The 22796-nt window shown below is 35.7% G+C and overlaps 1 protein-coding gene across 1 annotated transcript in view; it reads left to right on the forward strand.

Annotated features, from left to right (window-relative positions):
• EYS (eyes shut homolog) overlaps positions 1-22796 on the forward strand; it is an 852398-nt gene that overhangs the window by 127646 nt on the left and 701956 nt on the right. Inside the window, exons 4-6 of the mRNA XM_032683211.1 lie at positions 6499-6692; positions 8419-8546; positions 12665-12779. Coding sequence (XP_032539102.1) covers positions 6499-6692; positions 8419-8546; positions 12665-12779 — 437 coding nt within the window. The remainder of the gene's footprint in view (positions 1-6498; positions 6693-8418; positions 8547-12664; positions 12780-22796) is intronic.

A 22796-nucleotide genomic window follows, 5' to 3' on the forward strand; every position in this document is an offset into this window, starting at 1 on the left:
GCCACTACTCAGGGAGAAGAGTCTTTCACCTGATCCAGCTTGGGGTCCCTCCCAAGGGAGACAGTCCTCCTCCAACTTCTCCAATGTGAGCCAATTCCATGGGCAACAAACTGCTTCAACAAACTGCTGCAACATAGCTCGCTTTTCCACAGGGTGCAGTCCTTCAGGCACAGACTGCTGCAGTGTGGGTCCCCCACAGGCCCACAAGTCCTACCAGCAAACCTGCTCCAATGCGGGCTCCTCTCTCCATGGTAGTGCAGGTCTCTGTCAGGGCCCTACTCCAGCACAGGTTTCCCAGGGGGTCACAGCCCTCCTTTAGGCATCCACCTGCTCCGGTGTGGGTCTCCTGCATGGGCTGCAGTTGGATCTCTGCACCCCTAATGGTCCTCCATAGGCTACAGAGGGACAACCTTCTTCACTGTGGTTTGTACCACGGGCTGCAGGGGAATCTCAGCTCTGGTGCCTGGAGCACCTCCCTCCCCCTCCTTCACTGACCTTGGTGTCTGCATAGTTGTTCCTCTCACATATTCTCACTCTGCTTTTCTTTGGCTGCAATTACATCTGCCCAATAACTTTCTTTTTTCTTCTTAAATGTCTTATCACAGGGGTGTTAGTATCATTGCTGATTGGCTCAGCCTTGGCCAGCAATACTTCTGTCTTGGAGCTGGATGGCATTGGCTCTACCAGACATAAAGGAAGCTTCTGACAGCTTCTCACAGAAGCCACTCCTGTAGCTCCCCACTACCAAAACTCAGCCACACAAACCCAATATATACATTTAAAAGGAAGGGCATCTGACAAAACTCATGAAGGTAAAAAGAAGAAGTGAAACGCATTGGACTGGCTCTTAACTGAGCTAAACACGTAGGGATTAGTTTATTGTAGAAATTCTTTTGTGTAATCAATTGAAACCTGATAGTCCTGAGATTAAAAGAGCCTTGTTTAGGAATTAATTTTAAAGATAACAAGAGTGTTCTGTTGCATAACACATAACAACGGCATGCATAAAAAGGGCATTATGTGGGTTTCTATAATTCTATATGTTAAACTGAACATTTTAAAATATTAACAATATTTTTAACAATTGAATTTTTATACTTGTCTTCAATCTCAGGCTTTACTTTGTTTACTACCTACTGTGTATCTTGGTCCTTGATTGTAGCAACTGGCAGTCATGTTTTCATTTACACTGAGAATAAATCTCTCTCCTACTAAATGCTTCCTTTTTTATCCCAGCCCTGAAATATTATTGCTCAGTTCTGACACAAGTACAAATAATGGATTATATAAGGGTATAACACATGCTGTTTCCTGAAACGGTCTACTGTGCCTTTTGTATAACTGCTCTAGAAAATATTGAGTTTTCATTAGAGGAACAACAAAACAAAACACTGAAATCATATTAAAATGTTATATGCTAATATGATCTTTAGCATATTTTACTCCTTGGGAAGAGAAGTGTTTGCATAAATATGAAGTTCAGAAATACTTCAATTAAAAATAGAAACTACTTATTTTAATCAGTAACCTCAGATATTTATGTAAATGTCATTATGTGCTATCTTAAGAAACTGAGTGATGTTTGTCAATGGTGTCAGAAATGTCCTTTGTCTTTTAAATGCTTTATCATTTTACCATCACAGTGAAACTAAGGAAGACTAGCAGGTATATAGTTAAACAAAGAAGGGCTGGGAGTTTTCTGTCATTCATTTAGTTTGGTGAAGGGTTTTATTTTCTTCATGTGTAAAAAAATCAGAAAATTCTGAAAATAAGGTTCAGTTCCTTAAACTAAAATTAATTGCCTTTCATATTGATCTGTCAGATAATCTTTACTCACTCATTCCTGCTTTTTAATCTTCCACAATTTTTATTTTATTGAAGTAAACCAAATTAGAATTCATTATATTGAAGGACTAAGGTGAACTGATCCTACTGATGATGTTTTTAATTTTCCTCTTTTATCAAGATATTCAATCAATGTGATAACTATTTTTTTTTCAAAATGAAGTTTTCTGAATCAACTGTCTCCCATTAGAACATGGTTTCTGCATTTATCTTCCTGGGAATTTGAACAATATATCATAGCATTGAGTAGCTGATCATTCATTAGTGAGCATTAAAGGGACTTCAGTATTTTCAGCAAATGTCTCTTTTTGGGTTTGACTGAGGGAAGAATTACTTTTGTTGAAATTGCTGGCAACAGAAATATACAGCATTTATGGCACATAAATTATGCCTGTACTGTTTTTATTGATATCAAAGTAAAATAGAAAGTTATGTTTAAAATCTATGCAGTTAAGAGAATTTGCCTTGCACTTTTTTTTTTTTTTTTTTTTTTTTTAAATTTAAGTCTTAGGTCTCCAGAACATGTAAAACCCTTTTAAATATGCATTTACTAGCTAGTGCAAGTTGGACTGCTGTGTTGATCCTTGATGCAGTGCTCATTGCTTAAATACTGCCCCTGTTCAGAGGCTTGAATCTGATATCAGATTATAAAGATCTATTTTTGTCCTGTTCCCTCTTTACCTTGTTTCTAAAAACAACATTCAAGAGGTCAATAAATCTTAGCATGGTTATGAATTTAAGTATTTATTTAAACATGTCTAAACAAGAAGCTTGATGATGACAAAAACATATACATTTTAAAATGAGAATTTATAATTAATTCATATTTTTACACAATTTTTAAAAGGGTTTGTATACAGTTTGAGTCAAAGTAGATAAATAGATTTTCAAATTTTGGGAACCAGTTGTTCATCTCTTCCAACCAAAACTTGTTATATTGCTTATCTATATGAAGACTTCAGTCTTCTTGTATATGGTTAAAGAACTAGCTTTTAAAAAGCATTGATGTGAAGACATTGACAACTGTTGAATTCAATTCTTTCATGATAGTCTGGTACAGAAATATCACTAGTAAAAATGTATAAGGTGAGTGGCGGTCTGAAAAATAAAAGCTAAACACGATCCCAGTATGGGGAAACTGGAATAGTTTATTGAACAAGAGAACACTATTTTAAAGGCATCTGGGGCTGGACATGTTAATGAAGGGGACGAGCTATGTTAATTAGGGAATTACACAAGTTTTTACTACCGTTGCCCAATGGGTTAAACATTTCCTTCAACTAAGATTACATAGGGGGAAAGGATTAAGGGGTTTAGACATGGTTTGATACAATCATCTCAAAAGTCCTTTCTGATTTCTGCTGGAGCCAGGCTTGATCCATAAGGTAGAACTTTAACAGGTCTTGTGAGAAGGGTCCAGCTCCTTCAGATCTCGAGGTTTTTGTCAGCCCTTGTTTTCCTTTGCTGAAAGCTGGGTTTGGGGTCCCACAAAGGTGTTTCTCACTTTATATGATTTTGCTTCTCTCTTTGGTTGTTTGCTTTTCTTACACACTTCTTCACTGAATTAATGATCCTTTTAATGCTTGATACTTTCCCCATCCAAGAGCTGTAATCAAGTCATCTTTCAGTCTTATTTAGTAAATAGATTGAGTGTGCATGAGGTTTGAGAATGGTAGAAAAAAAATCTTAAAAGACAAATTCTTCAGAATTCTGTTTATTGACTTGATTTGTCAAACTCGTCAGGCATGGATGTTCAGGTGAAAGAGCACTGCTCTTGCTTTGTACATAATATGCTAAATACAGTGAATTGCAGAGTACAGGATTGTCAAAGAAATAATTAGCATCAATGATTAAGGAAAAAGTACTGAATTCTTCCTAAAAGACATTGATAGATGTGACTTGTGTTTTAGACTATGAGTGAAGTTGTTGCCTCAGTATCTTCATTTAAATTGATCCCTTTGACCTGGTTAGGTTATTGGCTACCAGTTTCCACTAAATGAACTGGTTTTTTCCCAAATTAAAAAAAAAAAAAGAATTTTTTTCTTTCTTTGTAAGGAGATGCCAAGGAGAAAAAAAGGTTATATCTTTTTTTTGCCATCCTTGAACCATGCATTTTTCCTTGATATATGTCTCATGGCATGGTTGACAATATTTCCTTATCTCTTCTCAGGATTTTCTCTATTCCTCTTCTAGCTACTTCAAGTCTTCGCTTAAAAGAATGTTGCACAATTTTTTTTAATTTTTTTTTTGATAGAACAATTACCTTTTTCTAGTTTTGCTGCAAATGAACGTAACATTACTGAAAAGGGACCTCTTTCATCTGGTTTTCCCAACTGGCCTAAAGTTTTCTGTGCTATTTTGTTCATTTAGTCTTTCCTTGTTCTAATAATCCCATTGAGAGCCATGGTTTAACAAAAGGATGAGAAATGCTTGATAATGGTGGCTGAAAAAATGGGGAGGATTTAATGGATTCGGTTGTAGAAACAATGGCAGGAAAAACTCATTAATCCATTCAGCTAGTGAGACTACTCTTTCTGGCTTTCCTCTGGGTAGAGCAAAGGGAGTACCTGTTTTGCTCATTTACCTTCTCCTATTTAGTATTGTGGATGGGATACGAGCACCTATTCTTGTCAAATGTGCCTAAAAAAAGGAAAAAATAGGGTGAGCATTGATATATAACCTCATCTATGAGTACTGCTGGAGTACAATGTTGTACTGAAGTAGAACACGACAGCTAAATAGTAAATAGAATTATGAAAGAATTGACCAATCCCCCTCACTTCATGTTGCAGATGTTCTCTTATATATGCACTAATACCAATCAATGACCTTTTTCTGACAAATGACCTTCTTAGCTTTTCCTGTTAGCAAGCCCTAACATCTCCAAGTTGCAATATACTGTAATTTGGTTACTATGGTGATGAGGGATAGCAAAAAATTCGTGAAAGATTTTTTGACTGTCCTCTGATGTTAAAGAGAAGTGAACATTCTGTAATAAAAGATAGATCCAATTTCTTTTGCCTTATTGGAATAACTATTTCTACTGAACTGAGGGATGGAAAACGTGTTTTGACCCTTTTTCTACTAATGGGATTTTCTTGTATAGTGTTTGTTGCATCAGCTGTTCTGTTATATAATAGAGACAGAGTGTGAAATTTCAATCTCCTAGTAAATGTTGTTACAAATACTTACAGTTCCTTTATATAGCTACTGGTAATGAAATTATTAGAGGTTCACATACTTATCTATTAATTGATTTATAACTAATTAGTTATGTTTACCTTGTAGTTTATAATTTGAGTTAAAAGTATTCTGTTTACCATTTCAAAATTATACATATTTTTGTAAAGTATAATTTATTCTTTTATGAATGTCTATTTTTAATTCAGTGGACTCAAGAGACTAACAAAATGTGTAATCAATACATATTACTTCTTCAGAGGGGATTTGTTATGAAGTAAATGTTATTGCTACAGCAAATTGCTGAAAAATTCTTCTGATGTAATCTGTAAGTATGTGATAGGGAGTTGCTTTGAATCAGAGCACTAAAGCACAAAATATGTGAAAAGCTACATAATTTTTCTGAAGTAAATGGAAGTAAATTTTTAGCTGCTAGCTGAATGTAAGCAGACTGGTGCCTATTATTCTTCTCTGGCTGAGACTGTGTCTGATCACTGCAGTCTCTTTGCTACTTCTGTGTTATCAACTTTCCTAGTGGGGAGCAACGGACCTTTAAACTGGACTAGCCAGCAACCAGAATGATACCCAGATCTGGAATGACTCAAGCTCTGAGCCAGCAAGTTGTCAAGAGGTTCAGGATCCTGGTATGGATCTCAGACAAAATCTATGCTGATTCTTGAGAGATCCATTAATGAGGGTTTATTTTTGCATATAGAAAATGAGGGAGTGCGTATGTTTGCTGTTGAACTTCAACACTGACTAGCCAGAGAGGAGGAAAAAGTTTGAACCATCACTGCTGTTTCATTGATGTGACTGCTGTTTGTGTTTATGCAAGAGAAAAGACATTGTTCTTGCTGTTGATCCATATGGCCGATGTGTCTGTATTTTGTGTATGGGGGGGAGGTGGTGGTGTGCATGGGTGGATTTGTGCGTGTGTATGTGATTGTGTGTTTGCTTACTGAGAGCACATTCAGTTTTGCTACTGGCTGGATCTATAAATAGAAATGAGAACAACCTTACGTGTCAGAGAGTATAATGGATTCAGCTTCCCCTAGTAATAACCACCATGAGAGAAATATTGAGTGACTGTTCAGTGTCTTCTGAGACTATGATTCTAGTTCACCTCCCTCCTTTGTTACAGATGAGGTTAGTCGTTCCCATAGATTTCTACCACATTTATTCAGCATAACAAACAAAACATACAGGAATATATTAAATTCTTTGCTTTTTAAATGGTGATAGCATACAGATGCCCCAGTCAGTAATTGGAGCTTTGCAGAGTAAACTATTTTAAAAACCACAATAAATAAAAGCCTCTCAATCTCACAAAATTTTTTTTTAGAAAAAAAAGAAATAATAGGGAAACACAACAACACATCATAGTAAGGAAGTAAAAAAGTTATGTTTATGGGCAGTATGTCAAGAGGACCCATTCACTCAAACACAGTAATTTTTTATATTTATTTCTTTTAGGTTCATTTTGTGAGAAACCTGGTGATCTTTGTGAATCTCAGCCATGCCTAAATGAAGGCGTATGCCAGTATAATCGGTCTGGATATGTTTGTGTTTGCCCTCCTGGATTTCTTGGCCACAACTGTGAAATTGATATCAATGAATGCTCTTCAAGACCATGTCAGAACGGAGGCACATGTATTGATTTGCCAAATGTAAGTATAAACTTTAGAGATCCCTATTTGAACATAGAATCATAGAATCATAGAATCATAAAATTATTTGGGTTGGAAGGGGCCTTTAAATATTATCTATTTCCAACATTTATGCTGTGGGTAGAGACCCTTTACACTAGATTAGGTTGCTGAAAGTCCCATAGAACCTGACCTCGAACACTTCCAGGGATGGGACATTTACAGCTCTTCCCCTGTCTTACTAGTTTAGCAACAATGATGATGTGTGGGATGATGTTAAAGGCCCTACAGAAGTCAGGGTAAATAGCATCAGTTCCTCTTCCCTTACCAGTCATTGCAGTCACTTCATCATAGAAAGCCACCATTAGTCAGACATCATTGTGAAGACATGTTGGTTGTTCCTAATCACCTCCCTGTCCCCCATATGCCTTGACATAGTTTTCAGGAGGATCTGTTCCATGAAAGTGTCAAAACATTTGATTCTAATGTATAATTCTATGATAAAAAGCCCAAATTCCATGTTTCAGTTCAGTTGCTTGGTGATCACTTAAGGAGCTACTAATATTGTTTCATTTCTTTATTCCTCTCTCTGATAAAATCTTGTGACATAAAACATGATGCATCAGTGGTCTTTATTAACTAGTGTTTTTCTCTTTTTCTTGCTTTTCATGTGGTATGTTTTTAATTCCCCTCTTTCTTTCATTTTTCCTTTTCTAAAATAGAATAAATTCATGCAGTCACAAAGTTTTGATAATAAAATCATACCTGGATATATGTCAAAAGGTATCATTCTTTCATTAGCATGATTATTGCAAATAGCAGTGATTGTACAGAACCAAAATAGTGAAAGAATTCAAAAGCTTAGTTATTGCATACCAGTGATACATATTCATGCACAGATAAAAAAAAGGGACATGTAAATTGCTGAAAAAATTGATAGATTCCTGTCATGCAACCTGTTTATATATTTTGTCTATTAGATATACTAGCACATACTATTTTGTACAATAAAGAAACATATATAGTAATTTGTTTCACACATATAGACATCTCTCAATAGATACTGAAGTTTCCTGATTATACCTTTAGGACCAATTCTAAAGAAACACCTGAGCACTTCTAATTTCCCTAGGTGAACAAACCCCTTTATTTTTTGCCTTCACTTTCTGACTTCAAAAGGCCTATAAAGAGCATAACTTTATATAGAAAAATAAGAGTGAGAGTATAAGATCTAAGAAATATTTTGTTTTGTAAAATAACTTACGTTTCTTACTGTGCAAATTAGGAATTGCAGTAACTGACAGATGTCTTTCACCATTATAGAGAAGAATAGTTTCTGTGCCTCATAATGAAGGGGAAAAAGGATACACACAATTTTCTTTTCTCCTCTAGTTGCTGGATACTATTTGGTATCTGATGTACCTTGTGTACTGTTACTGTTTGATAGATGTAAATATTATACTGGAAAAAATTCAGAAATGAGGAAAAGCCTAAATGTATTATAAAACTCCTTGATTCACTTATGAAATCACAGAGCCAGCCATTTTTAGAGCTGGTGTATTTCCAGCTAGCAAACCCAAGTCTGGTATAATCTGTGCTGGAAGGCTTATTACACTTATCCTAAGTCAAGTTTGTAACCTGTCTGAAATCCTGGCCTTGTTAGGGTCTGTATAGAAATGGAAGTAAACACTAATTTTTGTATTGCCTTGGGTATCACAATTATTTCTAATTTCCTTCTGTCCTATAGGATGTGGCATGTATCTGTCTGCCAATATTTACTGGCAAGTTCTGTGAGAGAATACTGAACCCGTGTGAATTATTGCCTTGTTTAAATAATGCAACTTGCATAGCTCAACAGCAGAACTACAACTGCCGGTAAGATTGGAAATTAATTTATCTCAGTACTTTGTTGTTTCACCTGATGATATCCCATAGATTGCAGAAAGAAAAGACATTGTCATTCACAGAGAGCACAGAAAACTATAAACTTCTCTTTTAAAATATTTATTTTTGGTACTTTTTTGTATTAGTCTTCTTGAAAACTCTTGAAGGGATACAGAAAGATTTAAAGTATTTAAGGGGCTAAAAATCATTCCATTATTAATACTGTAAGATGAAACATATAAATCCTGACAAATTGATAAGTGAGAGAGTTATACTACAGGTGTCACTGTTTTTTCTGAAAAGATAAGACAACCTATTTAATTTCTAGTTCATAGACATACATTAGTAGACCTTAGGTTGGTCCTTCAAGCAGCATATGAAAAAACTCTCTTATTCAGAAAGACCATGCTAAAAAATATCCATTTGAAAGTAACAGAAGAGACCCAGTGTATAATTTAATTTCACTTTAAATAAGTTTTTAGATTTTTTTTTTATGTCACCAAGGAGTACAATTTGTCCTCTTCCCTCTTCTTTGGCTTTTATCTGGCTGCCTGAGTAGGTTCTGCTAAACATTACTGAAGTGCAGTAAACAACATTCACATTTTAAGATATTCATGAAAGCAGAGAATTGAAAGCTGCAATACACAAAAGCCTGGCATCACATTATAAATGAACTTAGAAACTGCAAAAAAAGATGTACAGAGCACAAACTTACAGTCCATCAGCAGAAATTAAATTCAGAAGTCTGGAAATAAAAATATAAGTAGAACTATGTTTACAATTCTCCCAAAGAAGAAAATATTTAAATTTTATTCATACTTATTCCTAAATACAGAAATACATATAAACACACACATACAAGCACACATACAAGTTAGATCTTCCCGTATAGATATGTATAGCCCAGAACAACAGTGTTGTCATTCATTTTCCAATTCTTTAAACCAAGATATAAGCTAATAATTTGTTATTATATAGTGAGTCTTTCACACAGTACGCTGGTGCATGAATAAGTAGGAAATTATGTTTTGACATTTACATTTAAAATATGCATATCATGAATAATTAATTGCCTTTATTAACAAAAACAAAACAAAATAAAAATATTAAAAAAATATCCTGGCCCTGTGTACGATGCAGATTGAATAATTAGCATTGCTCATTCAAAGTCTTAAGTGAAGATTTGTTTCACTTTTGGTAATCATTGTCAAATACTGTATGTTGTGTCTCTGTCCAATTACCTCACAATAAACTACATGTTTCATTCAGTGTAATACTACTACAACAATACTGCTACCACATTCAGTGTAATACTACATGCAATATTGCTACGTGATCCACTTTTATAGCATTTTAACATTATAAATAAACGTAATGGCATTTATCTCACATGAAGATACAAGTTCAAATAATAGCTGTTTTGACCTTTTTGCTTCATTATGGTGTTTTTTCTGCTTCCCCCTATCTTATGTGTTTTTCCTCATGCCCAAGCTACATTCTTCTTATATCCATCACAATCTCAGCTTTTATCTATACATCCTTCCTTCTTTGGAAAACCAGTTGTTTTCCACTCCAAACATATAACGAGACTGACTCAGTTTAATTTTCTCCCCTTCAGTTGTGATGTATGACTATCATGTATCATAATTCCACCCTTTCAGTCTTGATATCATACGCAGCTTTATGCTAAGGATCTAATGGTAACATTTTTTCTTAAATGTCAAAAATTAAGCTGAATTCATATAGCCAGTGAACAAGGATATCCATCACAATAAACTGTGATTGGTTTCTTTGTGACTTCTTCTATTTTTCATGTTCTTTAGAACAATTAAAAGTCACAAAAATGTGAAAGGGTGTTCTGAGAAAATTTATTTTGTTAATGTTGTCTCTGTAATTTCACTGTCAACTTTTTTGCTCTTAGTTTACTCTTACCTTCCCTAACATTGCTATATTTATTGCAAAAAAAAAAAAACAAAATCATAAATAGGAAAAATGAACAAGTATAAAAATTAGAAAATCCAGCTTCTAACATTTCCTTACTAGATTATCTCTTTAATGAAACAGACATAGACTAGTTAAATAGATTAAAGCAAAAAAAGATAGGAACTCTTTCACCTCTCCAGATCATAAGTAAAAACAAATCAGTAAAACAAATGTAATAATTGCTCTGATTTTGGTTTAGATGTTATTTAAAAATTAAATTATAACAAAATATTAAAAAACTTTGTTATTATTGTTTTATGTTCCTTTTATATGTAAATTTAATGTATGAGTAAATTATGCTATAGTATAAAGGACAATAGATATGCTATCTGTTGATATGAGTACTTTTGTTTAGAGGGAAAAATCAGAATGTATCTATCTGATATCCCTGAACATGCAGAACTAAAAGCATAAATTTCATAAAAGTATTATGAAAAACTCCTTTTAGCTACAGTATATGAACTGGAAATCTGTTAAGAACAGATTTGCAAGAACTTTGAAGCCAAGTACTTGAAATAGCAGCAATATAATTGCACACAACACCTTTTTCAAGAGGAGGGTGAGGATTATGTAGTCCATTGCTACTTACATAGAGTGTCCTTCTGTGGTTGTGACCAGCCTCAAAACATACAACTATTTAAAGAAGTTTTTCCCATATTTATCTACCTCTGTCCAAATGGTCCTTTGTGTGAATTATGTGGATGGTCTCCAGCGATTTCTTATTAAATCCAATCTGTTTAATATTTAACTAAGGTTAATTAGTGACTGCAGCCTCTGGACAAGCTAGATGTGTCTGTGCATTCCTCAGAGGCAGAGCCATACCCGCTGATAGATCTCTTTAGCTGATTTTGACAGTATGGTCAACTCAGGCACTTTCTATCGAATGTTGTTGCCTAACTAATTGCTATTGAAAATATATTCTTTACTTTTGTATACTACATAACTCTGAGACACTTGATACATTTTGAAAACAGGGATGGAATTGTTTTTTTTTAATGGGAAAACATGAGCAACATGACTGAAACTCATATTTATTAGGAACAAGAGCACAGGAGAAACAAAAGCAAATCTCTTTCATGTTCATGATTTCCAGCTTCTAGACTGAGTCATTTGACAAAGTACCCCTTGGAAAAAGTTAAGAGAAAACATCCCATCTATCACTTTTGGATTCCTTCACAAACACAGATTTTCATATTGCTGGCCACTTCCTTTCTCTTCTTAAATCTTTTCTTTACACGATACCAGAAAGAGTCTTTAGACCGAGGAACATGCTATGCATGTCGGTGAGAACATGTAGAGTTTGACAGGGATTTGTATCTATCAGGATATAAATATCCAAATATTTTTCTACATTGTTCTATTATTACTTTTGAATAAAACTTGTTTACTATCCATTTAAATATCATCTTTTTTATTTGTGTATACTGGATTTTTTCTAAACACTGGAGGGCTACATAAGAAAAGGATATTCTCCTACTACTAATAAGCGTTGACATGAAGCAGAATAAATTTCTGTAGCTCCTTTTACCATAGAAGAGTTACCCACAGCTCCATTGGCATCACATGGAACTAACAAATCATCACAAAAATAAAATGTTAGTTTTCTTCTTTAAAGAAAATACTGAATTATAATAAACACAAAACCAACTATGCATTGCTCTCTCTACATTGTTCCATACTTAATTAAGCATGTCATTATTTATTACCATTTAATCATTAGCAATGATTGATGTTATTTACTTTAAAACTCACTTGTCACCATATTTCTAATTTTTCCTCTTTGGTGCTTTAATCGACCTATTCTTTCTAACAGTTTCCCAAAACCTTGTTACTTTGTTTATAGCTGTTTATTAATAATACCTCATTCTGGTTGTTTTTTTTCTGGAAGATTATATTGATATGAAAATGCTTTAGTCTATGAAATAATTATTTTATGGGAAAGCAAAATTATTCAGAATTATGCAACTGATTTTTAATTCCTTGAAAACATATTCCGTGTATTTTAAATAACATATGAGATCTGTTTTGTTACTGCAAGAACATTATTTAATAGAATTATGAAACATAATTAAATACAATTAACTTTTAAAATGCAAGTCCTCTAAAATACACTTGTGTATTTGCAGCTGCATGCCAGGATTCACTGGAAAGAACTGTGAGGAAGTAATTGACTACTGCAGTCTGCTCAGCATCAACTGTCTGAATGAAGGATTGTGTCTTAATATAATTGGAGGATTCACTGTAAGTAATTTAATACATGTTAAACTTATTCAGTGTTCCAAAGTGTAAAAGCTTCCAACAAGCAGAACTTGAAAAGCATTCATTACTCTAAAAGACAAGAGGGGCATACTTTTGTAGGTTTTTTTTATTTAAATCGATGACACGAGGACAATTCACTTGGGCAATATAGATTTTTTTTTTTATTACTTTTCTACTGAGACAGTGTTTAGTACTGTATTAAGTAAGATAACTGAAGGATATTTTTATAATAAAAAGAATATATAACTAATTGTGGTCCAGTGCCATTACCCACAAAGATGATAATCACAGCTGTGTTTCAGCCTTTAAAAATACGTTGTTTGAATTAAGAACATCTGTTGCCATTTTTTTAGCTAGAATCAACTTACTTACATAAACACATTTAAACTTAATACAATCTTAAAAGTTTTATGATGAAACTGTAGTGTAGGAGGTTCATTCAAACTGACAATTTGAAAAAAAATCTGCTAGTTTTAACTCTCAGAATAGCTCCTGAAAATGTTAAGCAAGATCCATCGTGTAGCAAGATTCTTCTGGCCATAGCTTGTAAAAAGAGAGGAAATAATAGTTTCTCCAGCAGCAGTATTAGGGAACAACTTAAAGGTTGCTCAACCACTACTTGTTCTGCGAATAACAGTTGATGATCACAGAATGACTGAGGTCTGAAAGGACCTCTGGAGGTCACCTTGTCCACCACCCTGCATAAGCAGGGTCACTTAGGGCCATTTATCTAGTCCTATCCACTTATCTGTTTGGGTGTTCAGACAAAATGTATTAAGACTGCAGTTATTCCTTACATCATGGAATAGGAAGAGTAGTCCTATTTTTAAGGGAAAGAGAACTGGAATCAAAGGCAACAGCAAAGCTAGTGGTGATGGTGACCTCATCAACTAAGGGTGCAATCCCAGAAGTCCATCAGACTTCAGATCACCAGACAAGTATGTAGTGATGAAGCAGGTTTGTGGTCAAGCTGAGTAGCTTGTTCAGCAGATCAAAATCATCAAGATACAAAGCTGGTTCCATGCATACTGAAAAAATCAGCCCTGGAAAAGAACTAGTTCAAAGGCCTGAGCTTAAATGCAGCTCATGAATGAAATTGTGGACATCTCAGAGGTGAGTTCTGTTTTCACAGTAGGATGATCCAAGATGATAGTGCTGGGCCCCATCAGAGCTCAACTTGAACACCAGCATTTAAACATGCGAGAGGAGAGAAAGAGGTCACCACGGAAGCATTGCAGACAAAGATAATTATAGGGTGGTCAAGTCGATTAGAGTCTATTGATGCATTCAAGGTCCTGGCAGTTTCTCTAAATATTTCTTGTATGAAAGAGAAGATATCACAGTTTGTGTATTTAGATGTGTCTGTTATGGCCAACTGCCTGGATGACAGTTGCAAAAGACCTTAGAATTCTGTCAAAGATAAAATTTGCATTTTTTTTCCAAAATTAGAAAAAATACAAGCTGATTAAAATATTACTATATTATTGGACTTGTAGGCTTGAAGATCTGTGATGTAGTTGCTATTTTAATTTAAATATTTTCCTTAGATTTTTTTCATAAACCATATCAAATTAACTAAAATATGACTGAATACTCAAAGAGGAAAATAATTATAAATTAAGAATTATTATCCCCTATATTTTAATGAACCTCATGGCAATTCGGTTTTGTACTAATTATTTAAAGTACTTTGCCATAGTAGGAAATATGAAACTCTGTTGAAATCACAGAATCATAGAACGTTAAGGGTTGCGGGGGACCTTAAAGATCATCTAACCCCAACACCCCCCGCCACGGACAGGGACACCTCCCACTAGACCAGGTTGTTCAAGGCCATATCCAGCCTGGCTTTGAACATTACCAGGGTTGGAGAATCCACAACTTTCCTGAGTAACCTGTTCCAACGTCTCACTATCCTCACAGTAAAAGCGTTCTTCCTAATATCTAACCTAAATTTCCTCTCTTTCAATTTATATCCATTATTCTTTGTCTTATCACTACAGTTCCTGATGAAAAGTCCCTCTATGCCTTCCCTAAAGGACCTCTTCACATACTGGGAAGTTGCTAATGAGGTCTCCATGCAACCTTCTCTTCTCCAGGCTGAACAGTCCCAACTTTATCAGCCTGTGTTTGCAGAGGAGGTGCTCCATCCTCTTATCAACTTTGTGGCCTCCTCTGGACTTGCTCCAAGAGTTTCATGTCCTTCTTAAGTTGGGGGCACCAGAAGTGTACACAGTAGTCCAGGTGGGGTCTCATGAGAGCAGAGTAGAGGGAGAGAATCACCTCCTTTGACCTACTGGCCACATTTCTTTTGCTGCAGCCCAGGACACAGTTGACTTTATGGGCTGTGAGCTCACACTGATAGCTCATGTCTAGTTTTTCATCAACCACCACCCCGGAGTCTTTCTCTGCAGGGCTGCTCTCAATCACTTCTCCACCCAGACTGTAGCTGTGTCTTGGATTGCCATGACCCAGATAAATCATAGAATCATAGAACATGCAGAGTTGGAAAGTACCTATTGAGTCCAGCTCCTGGTCTTGTGCAGGACACCCCAAGAGTCACACCATGTACCTGAGAGTGTTGTCCAAATGCTTCTTGAACTCAGAAAGGCTTGGTTCTGTGACCGCTTTCCTGGGGAGCTTGTTCAAGCACTCAGTCACTCTCTGGGTGAAAAAATTTTTCCTCATGTCCAACCTGAACCTCCCCCAACTCAGCTTCCTGACATTTCTTTGAGTTCTCCTACTGGTCATGAGAGTAAAGAGATAGGTACTTGCCCCTCCTCTTCCCCTCACTAGGATGTTGAAGACCCTAATGAGGTCTCCCTTCAGTCTCCTCTTCGCTGGGCTGAACAAACCAAGTTACCTCAGCCACTCTTCATATGGCTTCTCCTCCAGACCCTTCACTTTCCGTAGGGCCCTCCTTTGGATGGATGCTCTCTAATGCCTTAACATCTTTTTTGTGTTTGTGGTTCCAAAAACTGCCACAATATTCAAGGTGAGACCGACCCAGTGCAGAGCAGAGAGGGACAATCACCTCCCTCGACCAGCTGGTGATGCTTTGTCTGATGGCAACCCCCCAGGACACAGTTTGCCCTCCTGACTGCCAGGGCACTGCTGACTCATATCAACTTGCCATCAACTAGAACCCCCAGGTCCCTTTCCGTGGCACTGCTTTCCAGCCTCTTATTCTGCAGTCTATGAACACAAACAAGGTTGTCCCATCCCAGGTGCAGAATCTGGCACTTTTCCTTGTTAAACTTCACGTGGTTGGTGATTGTCCACCTCTCTAATTTGTCGACGTCTCTCTGCAGGGCCTTCCTGCCCTCAAGGGAGTCAACAGCTCCTCCAAGTTTTGTGTCGTCAGCAAACTTAGTATTCCTTCCAGTCCCACACCCAAGTCATTTATGAAGATGTTGAAGAAAACTGGCCTGAGGATGGAGCCCTCTGGAACATCAGACTAGTGACAGGTCACCAGTCTGATGTAACCCATTCACTGTAACTGTTTGTACCCAACCTGTGAGCCAGTGCTCACCTATCACATAACACGGTAATTCAGCTGTACACTGGACATTTTGTCCAGAAGGATACTTTGAGAGATAGTATCAAAAGCTTTGCTAAAATCCAAAAAGATTACATCTACTGTCTTTCCTAGGTGGGTGGATACTCTGTCGTAGAAGGAAATCAGGTTTGACAAGCAGGACTTCCCCCTCATGAAGCCGTGCTGGCTGTGACCAATTACTACATTGTCCTCCAGGTGTTTTTCAATACTTCCCAGACTAATCTTTTCCATGATTTTACTGGGCTTTGAAGTGAGACTGACAGGCCTGTAGTTTCCAGGGGCCCCCTTCTTCTTCTGTGTGTGCAGATGACCTCAGAAAATGGTAGTGTAATTGATAATGCACAAATGTGATCAGTATTTCTTTGTAGGCTGCACTACTTAGGAAAAAAAAAGTGTTCTAGGAGAGGCAAATGCAATGCTATCTGCACAGAAAAAAAGAATATGAGTTACAGAGTAGTGACTGTTCCTGATAATCAATGACAAAGAAGACAACTTTCAGCTTGAAGTGGATATTAGAACTTAACACCACAACATTGATAAAGACAGAAAGACAATCCCTGTAGTTAAAAAAATGAACCACTTGTATATATAGAAGCATTTGTAAGTAGTCATACTTCTGTGACTGTCAGTGAAGGGTTATCATAGGTAGCTATATTGTGCATGGTTCTGAGCAGCTGCTTCTTCCATGCACTATTGATTATACCGGGGCATTTTCAAAAAATTTTTAGGTAATGTGGTGTAATACTGTGTATCAGCAGTTTCCCATCAGATCAGTGCCAGGTCACATCTGTCCTGTCCTAGTGAATAACTTCATCAAACATTAAATTTCATGAGGATCTGCTACTGTGGAATCCAAACCCCATAATTCCCACAGAGGGCTGAAGGCCTTTTTGTGGATTGCTTCTAGTAGTCAATGCAGCAGACTCATTCCACTAATATTAAAAGGTTAGGAAAGGGATTATATTTCCCAGAGTTGCCATGAATAGTGAAAACATAAAAAATCCTCCACTTTATTTGGGCACTGTAGAAGGTCAAAGATATGACATTTACTTTGTTAGATAGTTTCTAAAGCACAGAAAGATAAGATTGCAGCCTTAACTCAGTTTAAGAAATCTGGATATGGATATCATTTGGACATATGATTTTAACAGGTAATAAACACAATATTTGAACATAATGGATCTTCTGCTGTCAAAAAATGCTGCTATATAAAATTCTGCTTTTTACTATTGATTTATCAATTATTGCAAGAACTCTGCTATTGAATTTCACCTGTTTTGCAGCTACAATGTTGGAGTCACTTTTAAAAATCTATATAATCACTACTAAAGTTCTGAAGAAAATATAGTGCTTTCCTTTTTTTATATTCATACCATAGGAAAGCTTTTAATGAATGCTATGCTAGTTTGTCAACCTCATAATAAACAACTCCACCTACTCAGTATTAGAAGACAGAGGTCACTGTTTTAAGAAAAAAATTAAATTAAAACAGGTTTAACATAAACCATACTTATACAAATACACTTAAGTGTGAACCAATTTCAGGTTTTAGCAGTCTATTCAATAAAAATATTACTCTACATTATTCTGACAGGATGATAACTTTCTTCTTAAAAATATTTTTTAAAAATCTGCACATACACTTTTCAATAGACTTTTCTATTCTCATGGAGACTTATTTTTCTTAAATAGATTTTATACGTGAAAAATCAGTACTTTTGTTTTACAGTTGATAGTATTTTCTCAGTGCTTTCCATCTGATTGTCTAAAGCAATTTATGGCTATACGTATCTGTTATCCTTATCTTTACCTGAAGACAGAGAAAAGATGAGCAATTCCCAAAGGACAAGTGACAGAGAAGAAAGAGGTTTTTTTTGTTTCATGCTAATCATACTGCTGCCATGTGGTGCTAACCACCTGGGGGAATGATTTGATTAGAATTCTCCCAGTGATTTAAAATGGCTCCAGCAGAGCCTCTAGCACAAGACTGGGCAGTAAAAGCTGATAAAGAGGGCATACAAACAAGAAATCTCTTGGGGATCTAAAGCTTTCCTCTGGGTCCCAAAGGTGGATCAAGTATCTAACTATCTCTATCCATTTATCCATAGCAAGTAGCTTAGATCATGTTAAAAAAAATTATCCCTGCTTAAGATTCCCTATTTTTTCCTGAATCATTAGTATTAAAGTAAAAAAAGAACCAAAAATCAAAACCAAAATCAACCAGCCAAAACAAAGATACTTAAAAAATATATTAAACTAAGTTAGTGTAAATTCTGAGTATAAAAGAGCTGTAATTTACTGGATTTTGGAAGCCTAGGAAGGAATACAGTTTCTAAAACACAATGGTGTTAAAGTTGCGGGTATGAAGACTGTCATCTTTCTGGCATACTAGGTGTCCTTCTTTTCTAGAGAGAAACCACTGAATTGCAGAAATTTACATAATTCACCAGCCAGTTATGATTACCTACAGAAGTTTAATTGAGGGAGAAGAAGGTGCAGCCCTACACACTCCCCTATTTCTGCTCTGCCATGCACTTCTTATGGAAGGGCATGCAGATTAAAAACACCTTCCACTTCTTGCAGGGGGTAAAAATGCTCATTCATGGACTTTTTTTTTCGGCCTATCAGCTCCTTACTATGTTAGAGCAGCTATCTTCCAGCTTACATGGTCTGCATAGTGTACCCAAGTCTATTTTGTTGGTATGTTTTTCTCCCATCCTCCTGAAAAACAAAACGACTGATTTGTGCAAGGGTATGTGCTTACAGCTAACAAAGGAATTGAATTATATAGACACAAAAACTGAAGCTGAAAGATGAAGTGAAAGCAGTGTCATTTGTAAGGTCCATTTGCCAGCACTACACTTGACATGAGATCTAAACAGATTATACATATTCCCTGAAAAGCAGAGCTGTGCTGGCAAGCAAATACACACTAGAGCAGCATTAAAGAAAGAGAAAATAATTGGTATTATCATTCTGGATTTTACCATTACACTAACTGTTGGTCATCCAAAGCAAGTATTTGAAATTTATTTTAGAAGCTGTACTGACGCTTGAATGTGAAATTTTATGTTGGAATCATTGTCAATGGATGTCCTGGTGCCTTCCAAAAGAGGAACGGGAATTACTGCTGATTTATGGCTAGTGTTCATAACAGTACAATGGAAGTAGATTGTGCTGTTAAGGGAGAGCGAAGCTAACCAAAAGGAAGTAAAAGTTTTAAATTCTACAAGTAATTTACCTGGGGAACACTGATTAATGAGAACAGGTACCGAGATTCATTCCTTTCAGAAAATTGTTCTCTGGTCACCAAATTTTTACTTTCTTATATGGACATACATTTGATAGTGTTTATCAAATAGTATGATTGACTGTAACAGGATAAAAAAAATAATATAACAGAAAAGATTGGTATCTAAAATCTTGCCCTGCAGATGGCTCTGTGGCTGTTCATATTGTACTCTTTTGATCTTTTTCCTCACATCCATATATTAAAGTCATAGATTTTATATTTAGAGTTTTATGATGATCTAAGATATTTCAATAACAAAGTGTGTATCAGGAGGATATATGGTTGATAAAATAAAATTATGAATATAAATGAATAATCAGTAACACTATGGGTCACACTTTGTTTAAAAAACAAGCAAATATGTTCTGCCCCAAGATTACTGTGTTCTCTAGCAAAGCAGAGGAGACTTGTATACTAGCATAAAAAATTGTCTTCACCAAAGCTAATATGTTTCTTCTGGAGGGATGAAGGAAGGAGGAGAGAGGAGGGAACTTCTCCTGTGTTTTTTCCCCATGTCAAGCTGGTATGTGGCCCTCATTCAACAGAACTTGTGCAGAAATTACAATCAGGCAGACAGAGCCCCAAGTTTCATCCCTACCAGATGAGGTTTGCCCTTGTGGGTGCACAACCAGACTCATCAGCCAGCTGTCAGGCTGGGAATCAATCTGCTTCTTTTCAGAAGAGTGCTGAGCAGTGCCAAGCCCCACAGGCCTGCAGTACAGCTTATGCCAGCCTTTGTGGAAAGTCTGCTGTCCCTGCTCCCCTTTGTAAGTTCTTTACTGAGGAGTCACTCTCAGTCCTAATGCTTTTTGATGATACTTGATCCCTAGAAGCCTATCTGAATTTATAACCCAGAAATAAAGCATCTCTATGCAGAATTAACAATAACCTCCAAAATGGGGCTACATCATACTGCTTAGATCTGATAGCCCTAAGAAGGCCTCCAACTTATTCTTAGAAAAGCCATCTGTGTTTATTGTATGAAAGGAGAAATAAATTCTAGATGACATATCCAGAACTCAAAGGAAGTATAACTGAGAAAAAACAGCTGAGAGAAAAAATCAACTTTTTTAACAAATTCAGTTTTTTAGTAAAAAAAAGCCAGTAGGGCTTTTTTAAAGTCTTCTACACTGTATCAGTCATCATTTTTTTTCTGAGTATAGAAAAAGGCATAAGGAAACAAACATTTAATATATTTGGCATACTATATATTAAAGCAGTTGGTTTGAGTGATAAAATTGTTATGAATATTTATAACGGCTCTACTAGCAATTCTAGAAGTGATGGAAATTGGCACTGCAAAATCTACTATTCTCAGATGCAACTTTTATACTTATGTACAACATATTGTCATTTTCCTTTTTAAAAAAGCTACAGTCTCTCCTACTGTTTCTCCCCATGGACTATATGAGCATTACAGTCTCATCTCTGTGAAGCCACTTTACCACTATCATTAATTCTATTGACGTCTCTCTCATGTTTGTCCTTCCAGCTGAGCGTTCAAAACAGCAGAAGTTCAAAGTCAGATACCTCCATTAGGGGCTAGTTTTACAGTAGTTAATTAGTCAATTTTCTTTCACAAAGTAGCGGTAATTCTACAGATGAGTTCACATAAATTTTGAAATGTCCCATAGAGTTTTTGCTTCTTCAGTGTTTAATTTGAACTTTATCAAAACCACCTTGTCCTGCTTTTCTTATGCTATTGAAACAAACAGTATCAAAGCACTCTAGGCACATTTCATATGTGCTGTTAATTATCCCTGAGCTGTACAGAAGTTAAAAAACAGTAGAAATCTTCATGTAATAAAATAAATATCCTGCAATGTACTGCTTTTTAAGAATTAATTCAAATGAAAAATATTTAATTAAAACTCTGATCACATAATATACATGTATCTTTATACAATGCATCTTAATTGATACACTAGAATAGCATATAATTAAATATAAATAGACAGTAAAACACACCAGATAAAACCAATAAACATGTTCTGTTTAATTTTTAAATGAAACTTCTGAGAAGAAGCTAAAATCAAGTCGTGTCAAGTTTAAACCACTTTTTCAAAAATACAGAAATTCCCCAAATCTCTTCTTTACTGACTTTCCTATCTAATAAGGAGCTGGCTCCTTGAGATATGGAGAATGTCTGTAGAAAGATTCCATAAAATTTCAGTTAGCCAACTCAGCACTGTGTTTTTCTGAGGGACATGACTTATAATAATTTTTTAGCCCATTTATTAATGTCAGTAAGATCAAACACACATTTTCCATGTACTGCATAAATTTTATGATGTCTTCAGCCTCTGTTTCCTGTACTGTAGAGTAAGTTTCTAGTACATGCTGCAGCTTCTTGCTGATATTTTTCATCGTTTGGTATCTGCCGTTTCTTCATTTACTACCAAAACCTCAAAAATGCATATTCTTAATTTGCCTTTCTAAGTTATAATTAAATATTAATAAAGTTTCATTATTTTATAAAGTCATATGTAAAGAGAGGTGGCACCTGCCCAAAGTACACAAAATTTAACTTCCTTATCCCTATATGACATGTGCACAGATAGAATTGTAGTTTCTGTTTTACCCCATATGTCCACCTGAGAAATGAAAGAATATAAAATTAGTAAATTTACTAAATCTAGTAAAAAAAAAATTAATTCAAGCTATGCCATTTTTCTGCCCAGACCCCTAATTGTTTTACCTGAAATCAAGGTTTCATATGAATCAACATATCATATTAGAGATCATAGTATCATAGAATGTATTGGGTTTGAAGGGACCTTTAAAGGTCATTTAGTTCTACTCTGTTGCAGTCATCTTCCATATCAGCTTGCTCAGAGCCATATCCAACCTGACCTTCAGTGTTGCCAGGGATGGGGAATCTACCACCTCTCTGGGTAACTTATCCCAGTGTTTCACCATTCTCATTGTGAAAAATTTATTCCTTCTATCTAATCTGAATCTACCCTCTTTTAGTTTAAAAACATTACCCCTTCTCCTATTGCTAGAGACCCTGCTAAAAGGTTTGTCCCCATCCTTCTTATAAGCCCCCTTTAAGTAATGAAGGGCCACAGTAAGATCTCCCCAGAATCTTTTCCTCTCCAGGCCAAACAATGCCAACTCTCTCAGCCTGTCTTCATAGGAAAGCTGC

Source organism: Chiroxiphia lanceolata, chromosome 3 (assembly GCF_009829145.1).
Source record: "Chiroxiphia lanceolata isolate bChiLan1 chromosome 3, bChiLan1.pri, whole genome shotgun sequence".
NCBI classification, from domain to species: domain Eukaryota; kingdom Metazoa; phylum Chordata; class Aves; order Passeriformes; family Pipridae; genus Chiroxiphia; species Chiroxiphia lanceolata.